The sequence below is a fragment of the Triturus cristatus genome, chromosome 6, assembly GCF_964204655.1.
Source record: "Triturus cristatus chromosome 6, aTriCri1.1, whole genome shotgun sequence".
Taxonomy (NCBI): Eukaryota; Metazoa; Chordata; class Amphibia; order Caudata; family Salamandridae; genus Triturus; species Triturus cristatus.
This window is the reverse complement of record NC_140589.1, coordinates 115,825,623-115,844,945: the sequence shown is the minus strand read 5'-3', so window position 1 is coordinate 115,844,945 and position 19,323 is coordinate 115,825,623. Positions and strand designations below refer to the sequence as shown.

Genomic DNA, 19,323 nt, shown 5'->3' with positions numbered 1-19,323 from the left:
AGGCTTCACAAGCTTTAAAGCCTGAAGGCATTGCACACTGCTCCGGCAACACTGAAGGTGTCGAGAAGGCCTTAAACCATGCCAAGAAACTGCTGGTTTTCCAGGATCCGCGTTGGGACGCGGAAAAGGAGAAAAACTGACTTCAGCGCGCCAGGAGCGGCATATATGGCTCCGCTGATGTCATGTCCGTGGACGACGGCAGGGTGGAGTCGTGCGGTGCCGTCCCCCGGCGCGCAGAGGTGCTGCTGCGGAAAGTTTTCCGGATCCGGTTTAACGCCTGGGGATTTTCTAACTTTAGGAATCTACGGCTAGACGTCTCTATCAGATAGGAAATTCAAAGTGCAATTGTCACCTGAAATGTACAGTATGCTGCCGTTACCTTAACTCCATGATTTCTGATGTTATTCTTTAATAACATTTGTTTTAAAAAAGAGGGACTAATTAAGAGTCAACTTAAAACTAAAAAATAAGAAGATAAATATAGCACAGAAAAACAAGCTACTGACCTTCGGTAGCGCCTTTTCTGGTAGAGACTGTATCTAAAAGCAGATTCCTTACCTTAGAATATTCCCCAGGCATCAGACGAGACCCGGAGAACCTTGCGCAGTACCTCTGTACGCTGGTAGATTGTGCCAACAGCTCTGCATCAACATTGTCCACGCAGGATATGACGTGTGCCGTGCCTATATAGGCAGGCTGATATTAGTTTCTTTCGTGACACATTCTACGCCGACACATCAGAATGGTTGTGACAAGTACGCTGGACCAAAGAGGACCTTCCATGTGAGGAATGGCAGAGGGGAGAGGAAGGGAGGTTTGGTAAGAAATCTGTGTTTAGACAGAGGGCCTAATTTAGATCTTGGTGGATCTGGTCTCGCCGTCAAACTTTTTCGACCAGTGCCAACTGCGTCATGGGCAGAAGCGGCTGTTGACGGGAGTCCAGCCAAGATTACCACTTGGTCAATCACGTTGTGCCTTTCCATCGAGGAAACTGTGGTGGGGATACCTTCTACTTTGAGTTGGCAGAACCAAAGGAAATGAGGTAGAAACATACCTTTTTTCAATTCCCCATTTCTGTTTCCGTCTTGAACACCATTGTCCAGGTCGTCCCTTCGCTACTACTACTTGACCACAATGCTAATCAACTCAGTTGTCGCCTGGATCTAAGGTAAGCTTCTTTTACACTTGCCTTACTATAAATAGTGTGTTGACAATTCCTTTAACGTAATGTATTTTTACCTTGCTCTTGCATGCAATTTGTTTCTTATGTATAAAGCATTAGTGTTCATTTTCCAACTTATCAAGGTAAAATGAACGCACCTGTATTGACACTTACGAAAAATATTTTTTGTTGTGGTGGTGCCTGTGGGTGTGCATTCAATAGTGTATGTGTGTGTACCTACATATATTTTAGAAGCAAACACAACATGTATGTGTATTGCCACGTTAATAAATAGTGCTTACCAGTCTCCACTCCACCAGGGACTCACTCCATCAGCAAAGCGCAACGAGGACATCTAAATTTGCTTGGCGCAAACCCGCCCACAACGGAGTACTGTTAGTCAGCAGAAGAGTCTGCTGAGTAGACGATGGTGCGCCACTTACACAATGGGAAACAGTCTGTCGATAAGGATGGCAGGTCTGCCACCACACATTTAAATTTGATGAGTAGGTTGGCAGAGTACTTGTATACTCTGCCATGGAGGGACGATGGTAGTCCCGCCAAGATCTTAGTCAGGCCCAGAGCGTCTACCGGAAAAGGCGTTACCGAAGGTAAGTAACTTGTACTTCTGAAAGAGACTTCTAACCGCAGATTCATTACCTTACCTTAGAATAGATGCCACAGTAATATACTCTGTTGTGGAGGTGCTGCTAACTGACTTAAACCAAGAAATGTTGTAGGACCGAGAGAGCAAAGTTGCTCTCCTGACAGACCTGACCATCCAGACAGTAGTGCTTCAAGACATATGTATTAATGCCTATATCACTGCTAACGCAGTAGTCGTAGCCTTGGCTCTGGCGGAATTAGCACAGTCGTTCCGGATGCTGCTTGTTCGCAAACGTGTAGCAAATATTTATGCAGGATATAATACTTTGAGAGATGGTCCTCTTTTGCACAGCATTGCCCTTCTTTGCTACGGTGAATCCAACAAAAAGCTTATTGTCCAGTCAGTGGTCCTTGTTAAGATCAATATAAAAATTAAGAGCCATCTTTGGATTCAAATGATGGAGTTACTCCTCCTCCTTAGAAGGGTGAGGTGGAGCAAAGAACACCGAAAGGGTGATCGCTTGATCAACATGGAAGGGAGTGACTACCTTCGGTAGGAAGGAGGCATGCGTTCAGAGAACCAGTTTGTCCTGAAAAAAGTAGTCTGCTGTGGGTGGACTAAGAGAGACTAAAAGTTTGCTCAGCCTCCGGGCCACCAAGAATACCATCTTAATAATCAGACAATTGAGAGGACAGCAATGCATGGGCTCAAAAGGGGAACCCATCAGAAAGGTGTGGACCAGATTCAAGTTCCCCTGGGGCATAACGAAACAGAAAGATCGAAACATGCTGCAAACCTTTCAGAAACAGAGTCACAACAGGGGATTCAAACAGAAAAGGCTGATCCGGCAACCTAAAAAATGCAGATACACCCAGCAAAAAACCTTTAACAATGCCCAACACCATGCTCTGCCAGGCCAAAGACATCATAAACAGCAACACCTCAGACAGATGGGCATGAAATGTATCAATGAGCTTATTTGAAGAACAAGCCAGAAAACTGGCCCAACGAGAGGCATATACCGACTTTTTTGAGGGACGCCGAGCTGCCATAATAACATCAGAAAACTTCAGTAGGAAGGTCAAAATCGATCAGTTGTCACCACTCAATCCCCAAGCATGAAGGTGGAGTGTGCGCAGGTTGGGGTGCAGGACCGACCCTATTGTTGCAACAGGAGATCCTCCAGAAGGGGCAGCCTGATCGGAGGATGGATGCACAGGCCCTGACATTCTGAATATCAAAGTCTCCGTGCCCAGTCCGGAGCCACTAGAAAGATTTGGGCCCGGCCGATCCTGATCTTCTGGAGCACCCGGGCAGGGGTAGTATCAGTAGAAAGGCATAAAATAATCCCAAGTTCTACTTAAAGTGGAATGCATCTTCTAGCGAGAGCCGCTTTGGAAGCTTCAACGTACAAAAGTGCTCAGACTATGCATTTTCTGCAGTAGCTAATAAATCAAGCCCAGGATCTCAACATTCTTGGAAGAGACCTTGTACACGCCATTAGTGATCTGCAAGGAGTCAATGGCTGAATTTGTCAGTGTCAGGACCCCACAAGTCTTATCTTCCACTTGTGAAGTAATCGCTCAGAGATGACATGAGCAACCCCCACCGTCTCCACCCTATCCTAGACAATACGTGAGGGCTGACCAGGATGATGATGGAACCGGGGAAGGAAGCTAGTGGTATGGGAAAGCTTCCCGAAAAACAGAATGGCAACCTCACTGTGTTTCCAAAATCCGATTGGGTACACTGCCTGGAATGAGAAATGCAGGGGAACACTATTAACACTGATACATGCAAACAAGTCCATACATAATACACCAAGCTCTACTGGTCAGAATTACCACTGGTACATGCAAAAAAGACCATACATAATACACCAAGCTCTACTGGTCAGATAATCACCTTACGAGTGTCACCTTGATGATCGGAAAGCAGAAGTCTCAGAAGGGTCAGTGGAAGCAACCAGATCACTTGCATTGGTGAAAGACAAAGGAAAGTAAGGCGCTCCTGCGCTAGTGAAAAGCAAACAAAAACAATGCGCTCCTGCGCTGGTGTCAACAAAAAGGAAAGCAATATGCTCCTGCACCAGTGAATAACAAATGAAAGCAATGCGCTCCTGTGCCAGTGTCTACCCAATAACAGTAATGTGCTCCTGCGCCTGTGACAACCCAAGAACAGTAACGCGCTCCTGCGCCGGAAAGACATGGAAAGTAAGCGCTCCTGCACTGGGGAAGGCAAAAGGAAAATAAGGCACTCCCGCGCCGGGAAAGCTAAAGGAAGCAAAGCGCTCCTGCACGGGGAAAGCAAGGAAGGCTTCTGCACACCTGAGCTGGGGAAACTGATCAGGCAATGGCAAGCGCTCCAATACTGAAGAGAGAGGCAACGAGTATGTCAATACAGTGTACCTGAAAGTACGAGCAGTTAGAAGAGGACAATGGCAGACACTCCAGCGCTGCTAAGTTCAGGTGGCGAGGCGAAATCCAAAGCGCAGTAACGTCGGGAACTGCAAGTAGTTATGCAGTTCCCTCTGGCTGCACTGTAACCGCAGTGGCGTCGGTTTCCGGTATCAAGAAGCTAGACCGCCAACCTGGTTCCAAGTCGTGGAGACGGGAACCACACTTTCGCATTCACTCGGGGAGCATGCAGACCGACCGGAACCATGACAGTCTGCCCCGGTGTTTTGAGATTCCGCCAGGTGTTGTATGACCAGGAAGATGTCCTGACGTTCCAGCCATTTCCATAGGCACGAGGCACAAGGCCTTCTGGCGCAGGATCCAGGACTAACCTTGCCCTGCTTGTTGTCGTACCAGATGTCGGTGTTGTTGGTGAAAACCTGAACCAGCCTCCCTTTGATGGATGGCAGGAAGGCTTTCAACACCAAGTGGATGGCCCGCAACTCCAACAAGTTGATGTGGAGGTAGGTTTCTACCCGAAACCGGTCCTAGGATGCTTGATTCCGGTCCAGGGAAGACATGGCTTGGCAGTTTGGGCTGGATTGTTCCCATGAGGCACAGGGTCAAGACTGATTTGCATATGGCAATGTCTGAACTGGGGTGGCGTGTTGAGCAAAATAACGATGGATTAAACCCAGATCTGTGACTGGGGATGAATGTTTTGCCAATGTGCAACATTCCGTCCATCATCTTGTGTGTTTTGCTGTTCACCCTATGTGGTAAGGGTATGCCCAGACGTGGGTCCCGTGCTCACTACGCCACTGGAGTCAAGCTATCCTGGCTGAAGAGGGGTGAAACCCCGAAACCAGTCCTAGGATGCTTGATTCCGGTCCAGGGAAGACATGACTTGTCAGTTCGGGCTGGACTGTTCCCATGAGGCACAGGGTCAAGACTGATTTGCATATGGCCATGTCTGAACTGGGGTGGAGTGGTGAGCAAAATAACGATGGATTAAACCCAGATCTGTGACCGGGGGTGAATGTTTTGCCAATGTGCAACATTCCGTCCATCATCTTGTGTGTTTTGAGGTTTCTACCAGAGACCAGAGCCCTCTGATCTCCACCTCTACCAGTCGGCAAACCCACTCCAGAAGTGGTGCATTGGTCACCAGCATCAACGATGGGAAGGGAGAGGGTCTGCCACTGACCAGATTGTGGTTTAATAGCCACCATTGCTGATGTCTTGCAGTCTCTTCTGAAATTCTGAAATCTGCCCCAGGTAGGAGAGATTCCCTTGACATTGCGCAACCTGAGACTTTAGATCCCATTGCAGAGCCCACATATTCTACCTGATGTGCTTTGCAAGAGGCCATCAGACCCAGTAGCTTCTGAGCCAGTCTCACTGAAATCCGGGGTTGAGGTTGTAACATCGGAATGATTGCCGGAATATCCTGGACTATCTGCACCGGAGGGTAGAAGTGAAACTGTACAGTGTCCAGAATAGCTCTGATGACAGGGATGGTTTGGGAAAGAGTCAGATGTGACTTCGGCATATTGATAGTGAACCCGAACAAATGAAGAAGGTTCGCCATAGCTGCAGGTGGGTGATGACTGCATGAGGCGAGCCCACCTTCAACAGCCAATTGTCGAGGTAGGGAAAGACGGATTCCCAACCTTCAAAGGTGAGCAGCAACTACTGCTATCATGTTCGCGAACACCCAAAGAGGGCTGTTGAGGCCAAAAGGGAGCACAGCAAACAGAAAGTCCTCGGACCACACCATGAACCGCAACTTTGTGGGCCTGCAAGACGGTGATAAGAAAATAAGCATCCTGCAGGTCATTTGCCAGAAACCAGTCTCCAGGGCAGACAGGACGTGGGCAAGGGTGAGAATCTTGAACCTGTTCTCTCTCGGAAAGGCGTTGAGAGGGCAAAGATCTAGAATAGGGCAGAGACTTCCATACTTTTTCAGCACTAGAAAGTAGTGGAAGTAACAACCACCACCTACTTCTGGTGATGGATCTGACAATCGTTGTACAGAAGGTGGCATTGGTGGTGGGGTCTTGAGAAATATAAGTGCGTAACCACGCCGCACAATCTGTAACAGTCAAAGTATGCTTTATTCGAATTTCATTCATAAAAGCAAAAGCAAATACAATATAAAACAAATACATACAACAATTTAAAATAGAATTAAATTTCAATCAATTACATCAATATACAAAGCACACTTCATAAAATTTTCTGACTCAATTGCTAGGCCTATATATACGTACTGTTCTATTTACAATGACAAAAATTGTTTTGAAAAATATTAAAATATAGAGTTGGGAATAATTTAAAAAGGCATACAAGATAAAAATGCAGAGAAAAAAAACATAACAGAGAGTAGTCAAATGGCTAGCAATCTCTGTCTAATCAAGAGAGTAGTCAAATGACTAGCAATCTCTTTCTAATCGACCACGCCCATCCTAAATACTTTGCAGTAGCTACTGAAATCCATGTCAAAGTGCTAGTGCATATAATACGCAGAGCCACGATGCTGCTGGCCGTCCCCAAGTTTTTACACATTGGGGTCAACCAGATGCGCCTTGGAACCGCATAAAATCTGCAAGAAAAGAAGAAATGACCAATGGTTTCTTTTGTAATACCACAAGCAGGGCAGCTATCACAAGATTCACCTGCCCACTTAACTGTCGAAGATTTGAGGGGAAGTGCACCTGCTCTAAGTTGGAAGAGAAGCTTCCTTTCTCCAGGCCTTGTTATGACGTCCCAATAAGGTTCTAAACAGGGATACATTTTAGCCTCCAAAAATTCACCAGTCATGGAGCCAGCACTGGAGCTACTCCAGTGCCGGGAAGCAACCATTTCCCAATAAGTACTCTTTAAGGTGCTTTTGGATGGAAAGGATGCACTCGCAGGGTCTTCCCAAAGTGAGTACATGCCAAGCTCGGTCAGGGAAATCTTTAGTGATTTTAACCATCCAATTTTATGGTATACATCAGATCTTATAATATCCAAAAAGCCCTCTGCGTAATGATGGAGCACAGGAGTAGTCCATAGCCTACGCCAATACATAATCGGGCGAAGGTTTACCAAATCTGTAACTGCTCTTCTTCCCAAATCATATTTTAAGGGCAACAATGTGGTACTTTTGGGGACACCAGTTATAGCCCTGAGAAATGTATTCTCCGAAGATTGGAGTGCAGTCACCTTCTCAAAGCCCCAGAGTTCGGCACCATAAAGCGCAGAACCTAGAGCCTTTGCTTCATAAACCTGCAAAGCAGGTTTAACAGGTTTGGTTAGAGATTTTCTGTGCTCAACACAAATAGCACCAGACAGTTGCCTATGTCTGAGTGTAGCAATATCAATATGGTGCCGCCAGCTCTTTTTGCTAGATATGTGTATACCTAGATATGTAAAAGTATTCACTACCTCTAGCGGGCGGTTACACAAAGTGATTTTAGATTTAAAGCTACGGTGGGGATTAAAAATCATAAGTTTTGTTTTGGCTGTATTAACCTCTAAGCCATATTCCCCACAAAATTGGTCAAAAATAGACAAGGCACGCTGTAAACCGCTAGGAGTTTTAGATAAGATGAGCGTGTCATCTGCAAACATTAAAATGGGAATTTTGGTCCCGGCTAAAAATGGGGCATCCACTTGGGCTGGAAGCATACGTCCCACAACATCATTAATGTACAATGTAAAATCACCGGAGCCATCGAACATCCCTGTCGAACTCCCCTCTCAACAGGGAAGTCCGCAGTTACCGAACCCAGCCCTCCCCACTGAATTCTAGCATAATTAGAATCGTGGAGTCTCATTATGAGGGATAATAGCTCATTTGGAAGTCCCTGTTTCCTGAGGACTGACCATAACTTAGAACGAGGAACAAGGTCAAAGGCTGCCCGCAAGTCGACAAAAGCCGCGTACAGGCTTCCCTCACCCAGCACAACATTCTTCCATTGCAGTAACGTAAAGCGAAAAACCTGGTCCACCGTACTTGTGGATCGACGAAAACCTGCCTGAAAGGGTGAAAGAGCATTAAACTCGTCCGCCCAATCCAGGAGCCTATTGACGATCACACGCCCCACAACCTTTTGAATAGTGTCTATGAGGCTTATTGGTCTATAATTACCCGGCTTGGACCGGTCGCCTTTCTTAAAAATAGGTATAATTACTGCACCCTGCCAGGATCTTGGGACCTCTGCACCCAGTGCAATTGCATTCATAAGAAGTTGGATATACTTACTCCAGCGTTCTTTATCATTAATAAATAAATCAGCTGGCACACCATCAAGACCAGGGGCACGTCCACAAGCCACTGAGCCAAGGGCCGTCATTATTTCTGGTATACTAAAAAACGTTTCCTGAAATTGATCTACATTGATTTCTGTGCCCAAATTAAAGCTTGTTGGCTCGGCATATTGTTCTCTAAAAAATGTTACCCATTCTTCCTCTGGAACATTGTTATGCGGGGACTCGGGAAAACCCGATTTTCCCCACCGAACAATGTGCCAGAATAACCGGGAATCCCTTCTATCACTGGCCACCTTTAGCTCAGACCAGTAATATTCATCCCATTCTTTCTTTGCCTTGGATATACTAATTTTATAATCCCTTCTAGCTAATTGGATTACTGCGGATTGGCCGCCCTTGATGGCATTACCCAAGGCTAATCGTGCTTCCCTGCACTGTTTATTGTACCACCTGGCAGGCTTAGGAGCTCTGGCTCCATTATTTTTTGCCGGTTTAAGGAAGTAGTTTTTAATTGTACAAAAAAGAATATTATGTATTCCTTCTACCTTGTCTAAGCCGATGCCAGGTAATTTGGAAAGCTCTATAGCCAATATTGCTTTGTCAACTTCAGCACTAATATTGGCTATAGCTTGTTGGTTGGTTGCTATATTTTCCCACCTTAATCTACGCCGGTCATTAGTCGGAACAATCAGGGGAAGGACGAGCTCAGGGGAGCCAACAGTCTGGTTAATATGGGACCACCATTTGTGAGTAGCGCACAGGGGATTGTGGTCGCTCTCTATCCTCTCAACAACCTCCATGTCGCATATCAAAGGCCATAATTTAAGACTGCATAAAACGTAGTCAATTCTACTATGATATCGACCATTGTCAAATGTACTGGTCCCATTTCTGTCACTACTAGTCCTTCCATTTAGAGCTCTTAAGCCCTTTTCGTAACAGAGGGCATTTAAGGCAATAACATCATTGGTCCAACGCCCAACCGAATTGAGCTCCAATTTAGGAACTCCCCATTGGCGATCCTCTTCATCCCCGAAAAGGTCATCTCCATTGACTAGGGGTTCAAATGTTCTATTAAAATCACCCGCAATAACGATATTATTGTTTAAAGAGTAAGTGTCAAGGAGACAACTCAAGGCTACTAGAGCCTCGGACCTCCCTCCCCTATTGCTCCGAACGTAGACATTATAAATATCCAACGTTCCTAGTTTTTCTAGGTTCATTTTAATTAGTTGGATATCTCGGTTGTTTGTATCAACAACTTTGATAGATAGTTTTAAACTCTGGCGGACCCATATAGTTAGACCCCCCCATAGGTCTCCCCCTGGGTCCTTTTAATGCGGGCACCGAATAATTCAAATATCCCTGAACGAAAGAGGGTTCACACAACCAAGTCTCCTGGAATATGCATAAATCAAATTTATTAACAAAACGTGTCCAATCCTCAAATTCCAATTTGGAGGACAGCCCGGCAATATTCCAGGAGAGTAAATTCCCCGTGATAACCTCGGTACCTTTTGCCAAACAATTGACAGGTGATAAAGAATCTGAAACAGGGAAATAATTAATACAGGTGTCCACGCTTACTTCTGATACTGGGTTTTTTAACTCATTAAATAATGAAAGTGTATCAGGAGGTATCCCATCAGGGGCCAGAGATAGAGCTTTGGGACTACTAAGTCAATCCACGTCTTCAAGGTTTGCTAATGCCTCATAGCGATTTCTGGTCAGAATGGGAGGATTAGATCGATTACAAAGTAAAGCCCCAGAGTTAATATTAGGAGCTATCTGTGTTCTAGGATAAAAATGTGTCAGTTCCCAAGTGTTAATAAAAGACCTCGTGTAATTTGTGTGCCAGTTAAGAATATGACTGACAGCTCTAGGGTCCCTGAAATTAATTAAAATGATGTCCCCATTTATTTTCTTTAATGTGGTTCCCAACCAAGGTAGGCGCCGAACATGTAAAATTTCCCCATTGATGTACGAGGGAAGAGGGCGGTTCTGGCCAAGCCAGTGGATTACCTTATTTTTTAACTGCAGATATCCCTCTGTTGTACCATCTTTTAGAGTAGGAACACCCGCAAGAACTACCACAAGAGGGACATCCTCTGGTGGCAAATCGATAGAGAGGGGCCCACGTGCTTTTGCAATGAGGTTTGAATTGGGTCCTTTTCTATCGCACATTGGACCTTTTGTAACGGGATGTTTTCTCCCGGTTGATTGCTGGCATTGCTTAGGTTAATGGATTGCATTAGATTAGGGATAGTAGTTCCATCTATATTGGTACTAATTACCTTATTAATACTCTGGTGGATTTGGCAGATGGACTCCAGTGATGGTGTGATAAGAGATGGTTCAGCAGAAGCTGTAGTAGTAGGGGGTACTATATTTGGTTTTAGAGAGTCCGTAGTTAGTACCCTTTTGTTACTCATTAGGAGTTCTACTTTCTCCAACCTTTTTTCAATTGTTTTTAAACTCTCTACAATAGGTAAAATGAGAGATTTCAATAGCTGATCTATATTTCCCATTAACTCTGTAACAGTTGTATCATTTAAAGGACGAGATACAGACTTGCCTGAGAAGGATGTATTGATAGTACAAAGTGTAGAACCTTGGTCTGTATATGCCAGAGCAGATTTACGACTGGGTTTTTTTTTCTTTAATAACTCAGAGTCTATCTTTCTCCGTTTCCTAGGTAATGGGCCTATGGATTTAAATTGCCTAGATGGATTAACCTTATGCGGTAGAGGCATAATAACTTGTGATGATGACCCATTCGATACCACTGGCTCAACAGTTAAACTAAGGGGTACAGATGAAGCAATTGGGGACAAATCATTTGATGTCTCAGCAATGGTGACATTTCGAGACGATATAGCAGAGTCATTATTACCTAAGAAGCAAGAAGTCTCTTTAGGAAAAAGCCCACTTGTATCTGGTAAAGGCATTGCATGAAAAGAGGTCATAGGTGTGGGCGTACTTTTAATAAGTTCAATTGAATTACGACGTCTCGCTCTTAATTCTGCAAGGGTTGCCTCACGATCGGCACCCGAATTGACTTTAAATACATAGCCATCAAGGGTTCCCTTGTTAGCACAGTCAGCCATGTCAAGAAGACTAAAAACGTGCTTCACTAATACAATGCATACAATGAAGAATGGGGAGCACAGGATAGTTATCACTATAAAACACAAAGTAGTATGCACAATAAAGTAAGAACAGTACCAACTAAAGGCAAGGGAGTGAGCCCGGCCCGGCCTCCCTCGGCTCCTGAGGGCTACAGAGGGCCCGCCCTTTGCCCGGGCTTAGCCCGGCGTCGCCCGCGCGCGTCCCGCGACGCGGAGGAAGCCTCTGCCTTTTCTGCGCCTCCGGGCGCAAAGACAAACGGAAGTTGGCCGCAAAGCAGCCTGGGAGCTGTAGTCTCCTCCTGTCGCGGGCGCGATTGCGTTAGGCGCCGACAGAGGAGACACACAGCATCAGCACCCCAGGAGCGGCAAGACGGCAAGAGGATCAGCAGCAGGTCCGCAGGTAAGTGGTGCAGGCACAAAGATTATCTCCCCCGCTCCACCGAGGGAACCTCTGCCTTTTCTGCGCCTCCGGGCGCGAAGACAAACGGAAGTTGGCCGCAAAGCAGCCTGGGAGCTGTAGTCTCCCCCTGTCGCGGGCGCGATTGCATTAGGCGCCGACAGAGGAGACACACAGCATCAGCACCCCAGGAGCGGCAAGACGGCAAGAGGATCAGCAGCAGGTCCGCAGGTAAGTGGTGCAGGCACAAAGATTATCTCCCCCGCTCCACCGAGGGAACCTCTGCCTTTTCTGCGCCTCCGGGCGCGAAGACAAACAGAAGTTGGCCGCAAAGCAGCCTGGGAGCTGTAGTCTCCCCCTGTCGCGGGCGCGATTGCGTTAGGCGCCGACAGAGGAGACACACAGCATCAGCACCCCAGGAGCGGCAAGACGGCAAGAGGATCAGCAGCAGGTCCGCAGGTAAGTGGTGCAGGCACAAAGATTATCTCCCCCGCTCCACCGAGGGAGCCTCTGCCTTTTCTGCGCCTCCGGGCGCGAAGACAAACGGAAGTTGGCCGCAAAGCAGCCTGGGAGCTGTAGTCTCCCCCTGTCGCGGGCGCGATTGCGTTAGGCGCCGACAGAGGAGACACACAGCATCAGCACCCCAGGAGCGGCAAGACGGCAAGAGGATCAGCAGCAGGTCCGCAGGTAAGTGGTGCAGGCACAAAGATTATCTCCCCCCTGTAACATGCTTGGCTAACTTGACCGCCTTCCTGTACTGGTAGAAAGTGCCGTATCCTGTCTCCTACCGGATGGCTGTTCACCCAGGAGGGTGCAATAAAGAGGTTTGGTGGGGCGGCAGCAAGGGGTGGGGGACTGGGCATGATGGTGTCTTACTGTCCATATGGCCTGGAGGAGTCTCTACCTCCGGCACAAAAAGTCTGGGAACACTGCTGGCCTTGCGGATGTGTTTGGTATTGGCGAGACTAAAATCCCCTACCAAGGCCATGTGAGGGACGAAAGGAGAAATGCTGCTAGCGAGGGGCAGCGGCCAATCATAAGGAGCAAGCCGTGACCATACTGTCCTTAAATCACTCCAGTGCTACATCCAAACAGGTGCGAACCATCGAAGGGCATGTACATAAGGCTTGATTAGACATCCCCCGAAAAGCCTGTGGACTACACCCAGGCAGGGCATCAAAAAGCGACTTTGGAGCCAACTGCCCTGTCAATGGAGACATTCTATGCAGTGCTGTTTTGGAGTCAGAAAGATTGATCGGGGCGACGCCAGCAGTGTTACCAAGGGATTGAACTCCAGCAAGGGTCGTGGATCCGGCATGGGGCTCGGGGTCGGATCCAGAGGGTAAAACTAGCATGGGAGAAGGCCTGCCAAAAGTAACGGCTCCTTGGGGCCTGAAGGCGATCTAGAGGGAGATGCTTGCCCGAAGATGAGGAACATTGCTTGGTTAAACTGTTGATTTGGGTAGAAGTCACTCCAGCGTCCGGGATGCACGAAGACTGATCCAGTGTCTGATCTGCAGGAGGTGTGTTAAAGCAGGATCTAGAGGAGTGGTGCCGTTCTTGTGCCCCTTTTGGAGATTAAGAAGGTTACAGAGAAGTTGAGTGGCTCTTCAACAACCACTTTTATTCACTTACCTTAAGAACATTAGGAGTTTGATAAAGTAACGTCCTCCCCTAAATCGCCTTTGGGTGCATTATCAAAGTTCGAGTAGGCCTTGGAGTCATGGCCAGACCCAAGGCAGACAAAGTGAAGATCAGTCAGAGACATCAGTCTTAAGCATTTTCCACAAGGTATGAAACTCGTTAGTTTCAAAGAGGACATATCCCTAGCACACTGGAAACGGAGAAGAAATAGCTCGAAAAAAGTTGATTAAAAAACGTAGGTCAAAAAATGACCATTTTAGTTCTACGGATCTGCAACTGTTGGCAGAGGAAGAAAGGAACTGATGTCAGAGTGCTGGGGTGGTGCGCATATAGCGTTCACAATCACAAGACATCCGGCGCGGACAAGATCGATGCGGAATTGTCATTTAGCGGTGTACAGAGGTACTGCTCAAGATTTTATGGATCCAGTCTGACGGCTTTGGAATATTTTACTGTAATCAACACTCAGTGACATTGGTACAAAGTAAACAAAATAATACGATTTAAATCACTGCAAAAGAAAATAGAAATTTATGAAATTACAGATTATGTACGGCACACCAGAGGCACCACTCTGCATTTGACTTGCAAACAGCTCCTTTGCAGGGATATACTCAGAGGCATCATGAGAGAAAGGACAAAGTGTTGCCTTTACAAAAGATGAAAATACAGAAAAGTTTGATAGTTTGCAGGGCTAATGGAATTTAGCCTTGCCATTTGAGTTGCCTTGTAGTGGTGCCATCCTTCATACACATTGCATCACATTAATGCATCACTTACATGCTGGAGAAGAGGCCAACAGATCTGAGTAGCACTTCTGTAACAGGTTGAGCCGTCCTTCCACATAAGAGAGGTGAAAGCTGTTATTAAGAGAGCAGACCGAATATCCTATTGTGAAAGCAAAAAAATTAGACATTAACAAGGTGGAGGATGCTAAAAACAATAAATACAATTAGCCAACAACTAGACCAAATGAACAATTATTTACCTCCAGTAACACCTTAACTCGTAGAGACTATATAGCCACAGATTCCTTACCTCAGAATATTCCTCAGCCATCAGAAAGGATCTGGAAAATCTTAAGCAGTACCTCAGCACGCTGGTAGGTGGAGTCGCTCAGCTCTGCATCAGTGCTGAAAGTGACGTGTGTGGTGCCTATATAGGCCCCACCCCAGCGTGCTGACATCAGTTTCTTTCTATGACATCTCCACGATAGACGCACAGAGCCACAACAGAATACTGATAGACCAGTGTGCCGACACTAAGGACCTACAAAAGTCACCTATGCAGTGAAATCTGTTCGCAGAGCTGGGAGGATTGGTAAGGAAGAATAAGTTACTTACCTGTAATCCTAGTTCTCTTCCATGGGTATACTCATCAAAGTCATAAGCACTGAATAGTCCTGCCCATGTGCGGGGACCCCGGAGCAATAACAAATGATATGCATATACATATATATATACATATAAATATATATATATATATATACACACACACACACATATAGGTAATTAGCATATATACATATGCAGCCTAAAACCATATTACTAGGCTCAAATATGCCTGTTTTACATTTGAAATAATAAAGAACACATACACCATGATATTTTCATGATACAGAGACAAAAAACAATGCTTTCAGTTTGTTTTGAAAACACAGCCTTTATTTTCAAAGGTAAAAAGGCAAGATCATAGAGGCAGATTAGCTTAGAGAGGCTGCATACAGAATAGGTGGAAAAAATTGGTGCCGTGCCTTTAAGACCTCCAGGCTCCCATCATGCCCCGCAGGTGACAGTTCGGTCAGTTCTTTTGGACGGCATATACCAGTGTAAGCACAGCATGGGTAACAGCTATATTAATGGACATGGTATTCGTCCGGGGAGGAGGGAGGGTTGCATATGACTTTGATTAGTATACCCCTGGAAGAGAACTAGGTACAGGTAAGTAACTTATCCTTCTCTTCCAAGGGGATACTCCTCAATAGTCATAAGCACTGAATAGAGTAGCAAGCCCATCCCTATACTCTGCGGACAAATACCAGCATATCATAACCTGCTAACAAAAACATGTATTACACAAACAAGCTTCTCAAGGATGCTTTTCCAAACCAAGCATCTGCTTGAGTGTCAGAATCAAGGCAGTAATGGCGTGCGAAAGTGTGAACCGAACGCCATGTGGCTGCTTTACATATTTCCCGAATAGGTACATTTCTAAGTATCGCTATTGTAGCGGCTTTGCCCCTTGTAGAATGAGCTCTCGGCTTGCCCGGGAGCTGTTTGTGTGCCAGCTGATCTGAAAACATGATACAATGGACCTTTTAGAGGCAGGAAAACCAGTGTTCAATGGACCATAATTAACAAAAAGCTGGTCCGCCTTCCGTACACTCTTTGTTTTATCCAGATAAAATTTTAACACTCTTTTCAGATCTAGAGAGTGCAAAGCTCTAACAGCAGGAGTGACAGGGTTCGCAAAGAAAGTAGGAAGAGTGATTGACTGGTTGATGTGGAACTCCGAGCCCACCTTAGGAAGGAACCTCGGGTGAGTTCTTAGCACCACTCTGTTTGCATGGAAAACGAGATAAGGCTCTGTAGAGCACAAAGCTTGTATCTCGCTCATCCTGCGAGCAGATGTGATTGCCACGAGAAATGCAGTCTTCCCCGACAGATGTTGAAGGGAGGCTTTGTGCATAGGCTCAAATGGGGGATCCATTAACTTAGAGAGGACCACATTAAGCTCCCAGGAAGGGAATGGAGACCTAACTGGTGGGTAGACCTTTTTTAGACCCTCCAGGAAGTCCTTAACAACTGGCATTTGAAAGAAAGAAGCCTGAGTGGGGGACTTTCTATATGCTGTAATCACTGCCAGGTGCACCTTTATGGAGGAATATTGCAAACCTGCTTTGGCCAAATACAGTAAGTAGGGTAACAGTACCTGTTCCTGACCTCGAATAGGGTTGTGACCCTCAGCAGTACACCACATGTGTAACGCCCTGAACGTCTCAGGATCGTTTAACAGACACGATAATGAGAACGCAACCACTTGTGAAGGTTTAGTTATTTTAATGAAGGCAAAAATAATACAAGGAATAAACAAAGGTTATAGTCACTGGAATCCTCCAGGCTAAGTACGTTACCAGCCCACAGCACGGATGGTCCTAACCGTCCTCTGCATATACGCCGATCCCGGCGTATGCCAACAGAGGGCAGAAATGAAATGGCCGACAATGCCAATCGGTAGGCTGTGAGGGGCACGAAGAGTGTTGGGGAGAATCGAGGAGTCAGGGAAACACCCAGCCGGGGTCTCTACCTGAAGGGAGCAGCCGCTCAACCTCTTCCTCAGACTGCACCGGGACGCGGAGTCACCTCCTGGTGATGCGTCACCGATACCCCAATCACAAGCAAAGAAGACTGAACCGAGAGCAGCCGCTCGATCGATCCTGTGGACTTCCGAGTCTGTAACGCGGCAAACACCTCCTGGTGTGCGTTACAGCTGGCAGTCCCTGTATCTCTGGTCGGGCTGGGAGTTACGACTCCAACCAGCAAAAGCGCCACTGCGCTTTGACTCAGCCGAGTCAAAAAGCGAAGCTCAATGGTTATCCGGTAGAGCTTCCGGGTCCTTCACAGGTGACTATGGGGCAAGACACGGCCCAGGGAGTAACGACTCGACCTATCTCCGTTCTTGCCTTACTGGAGCACCACTCCGGAACACTGCTCTTCACTAAGCAGGTACGTCGGTTGTAAACACAATATCCGACAGCGTTGTACCTCCCGGTTCCTCCCTTTATAGGGCGTTGTTTTCCTTGAGTTATGTAACAGCTCTCCTGTTTACATAAGGGCGTGTTTTCCTTGAGTTATGTAACAGCTCTCCTGTTTACATAAGGGCGTGTTTTCCTTGAGTTATGTAACAGCTCTCCTGTTTACATAAGGGCGTGTTTTCCTTGAGTTATGTAACAGCTCTCCTGTTTTACATAAGGGCGTGTTTTCCTTGAGTTATGTAACAGCTCTCCTGTTTACATAACCTCTCAACCGCTAAGCATCCTGGGAGATGTAGTCCGTTTTCGCTGGTTACCGTTTTCCTCCCCTCGCATGACAGGAATTCTTGACAGTACATCCTCCCTCTCAGCTGCTCCCCACGGGTCCAGCGCTGGCAGGAAAACGCCGATGGAACAAGGAGACCAAGCGCGGAGCATGAACCCCTTCAGCTGGTTCCCATGACTGCTCCTCCGGGCCATAGCCTTTCCACGCAACCAGGTACCACAGCTTCCCCCTGCGCCATTGGGACGCCCGTATGCCCGACACTTCATACTCCACCTCCGACTCCACGCATACCGGCCTAGGTGTCCCAGACGGCTTGGAGGGTGCTGGTTTGAGCAATGATACATGAAAGACAGGGTGTATCCGCAATGACTGGGGCAAGCACACCTTCACGTTCACGGGACCCATACACTTGGTAATTCGATAGGGGCCCATGTGCTTGGGATGGAACACACTGTTCTTTCGAAACCTCATGTTTCTTGTGGATATCCAGACGTAGTCTCCAGTGCGGTACAGTGGCCCGGGCCTTCTCTTCCTGTCTGCCGCAGCCTTGTATCTTCTCTTGGCCTCTATTAGGACAGCCCTTGAGCGCATCAACGTGTCTTTTATGTGTGCCACCCTGTCCGCTGTGGCGGGAATCCTGTCCTCTCTGAACGGATGTAGAAATGGCAAGAACCTGGGATGTTGGCCATAGTTGCTATAGAACGGAGATGACTGTGTGGAGCTGTGAGTGGCGTTGTTATAGGCGATCTCTGCAACCCATAGCAAGTCGACCCATTCTTCCCTGCCCTGGTCCACAAAACATCGCAGATACTGTTTGAGCGTTTGGTTCAGGCGCTCGGTTTGGCCGTCCGTTTGAGGGTGGTAGCTGGTGGACAGGGCGGTCTTAACATGCAGCGCAGTGCACCAAGTCTTCCAGAATCGCGCAGTAAACTGCGACCCCCGGTCCGACACGATCACCCCAGGTAATCCATGCAGTCGTACCACATTCTTTAGGAGTAGTGACGCCAATTCCCCGGCCGTAGGGACTCTCTTGCAGGGGATGAAGTGCCCCATTTTCGTCAAGTAATCCACCACCACCAGTATTGCCGTCATCCCCTGGTCTACCGGTAGGCCCACCACGAAGTCCAGTGATATGCTATCCCATGGTCTATCCGGGGTCGGAAGTGGATGTAAGAGCCCTTGGGTTCGGCCATGGTCGGCCTTCATGGTAGCACACGTAGGACACTCCTGTCCCCACCTCCTGACATCCACTCTCATGGTTGGCCACCAGAAATGCCGTCCCATGCTAGCCACCGTTTTTTCAAAGCCCAAATGACCTGCGCATGGAGAGTCATGGCACCAGATGAATGCTTGTTTCCTTAGCCTAGGCGTGGGTATCAATAGGCACCTGCCCTTCAGGGGTATCCCGTCCTTCAGCTGCCATTCTCTGTGACTGAGGAGCCACCTCCGCCATGCGAATGACCTGATCCCTCTCTTTATTCCCCTCAGGAAAGTATCCGGTTGGATAACCCCCAATACCATCCTCGGGGAAATGATGGAATGCTCGGTCGCAGGCAATGGATCCTTAACTGCAGATTGACGGGACAGGGCGTCCGCCTTCCGGTTTTCCGTCCCCGGCCGATATGTGATGCGGAAGTTGAACCCCGCAAAGAAGATCATCCACCGCAGCTGTCTGGGAGAAAGGTGTCTTGT

General features: G+C 47.2%; 1 protein-coding gene across 1 annotated transcript in view; it reads right to left on the bottom strand.

Annotated features, from left to right (window-relative positions):
* The window catches only part of LOC146816481 (exportin-5-like), a 1,583,592-nt gene that overhangs the window by 239,119 nt on the left and 1,325,150 nt on the right, over window positions 1-19,323 (bottom strand). Inside the window, 1 exon segment of the mRNA XM_085610325.1 lies at window positions 14,375-14,482. Coding sequence (XP_085466451.1) covers window positions 14,375-14,482 — 108 coding nt within the window.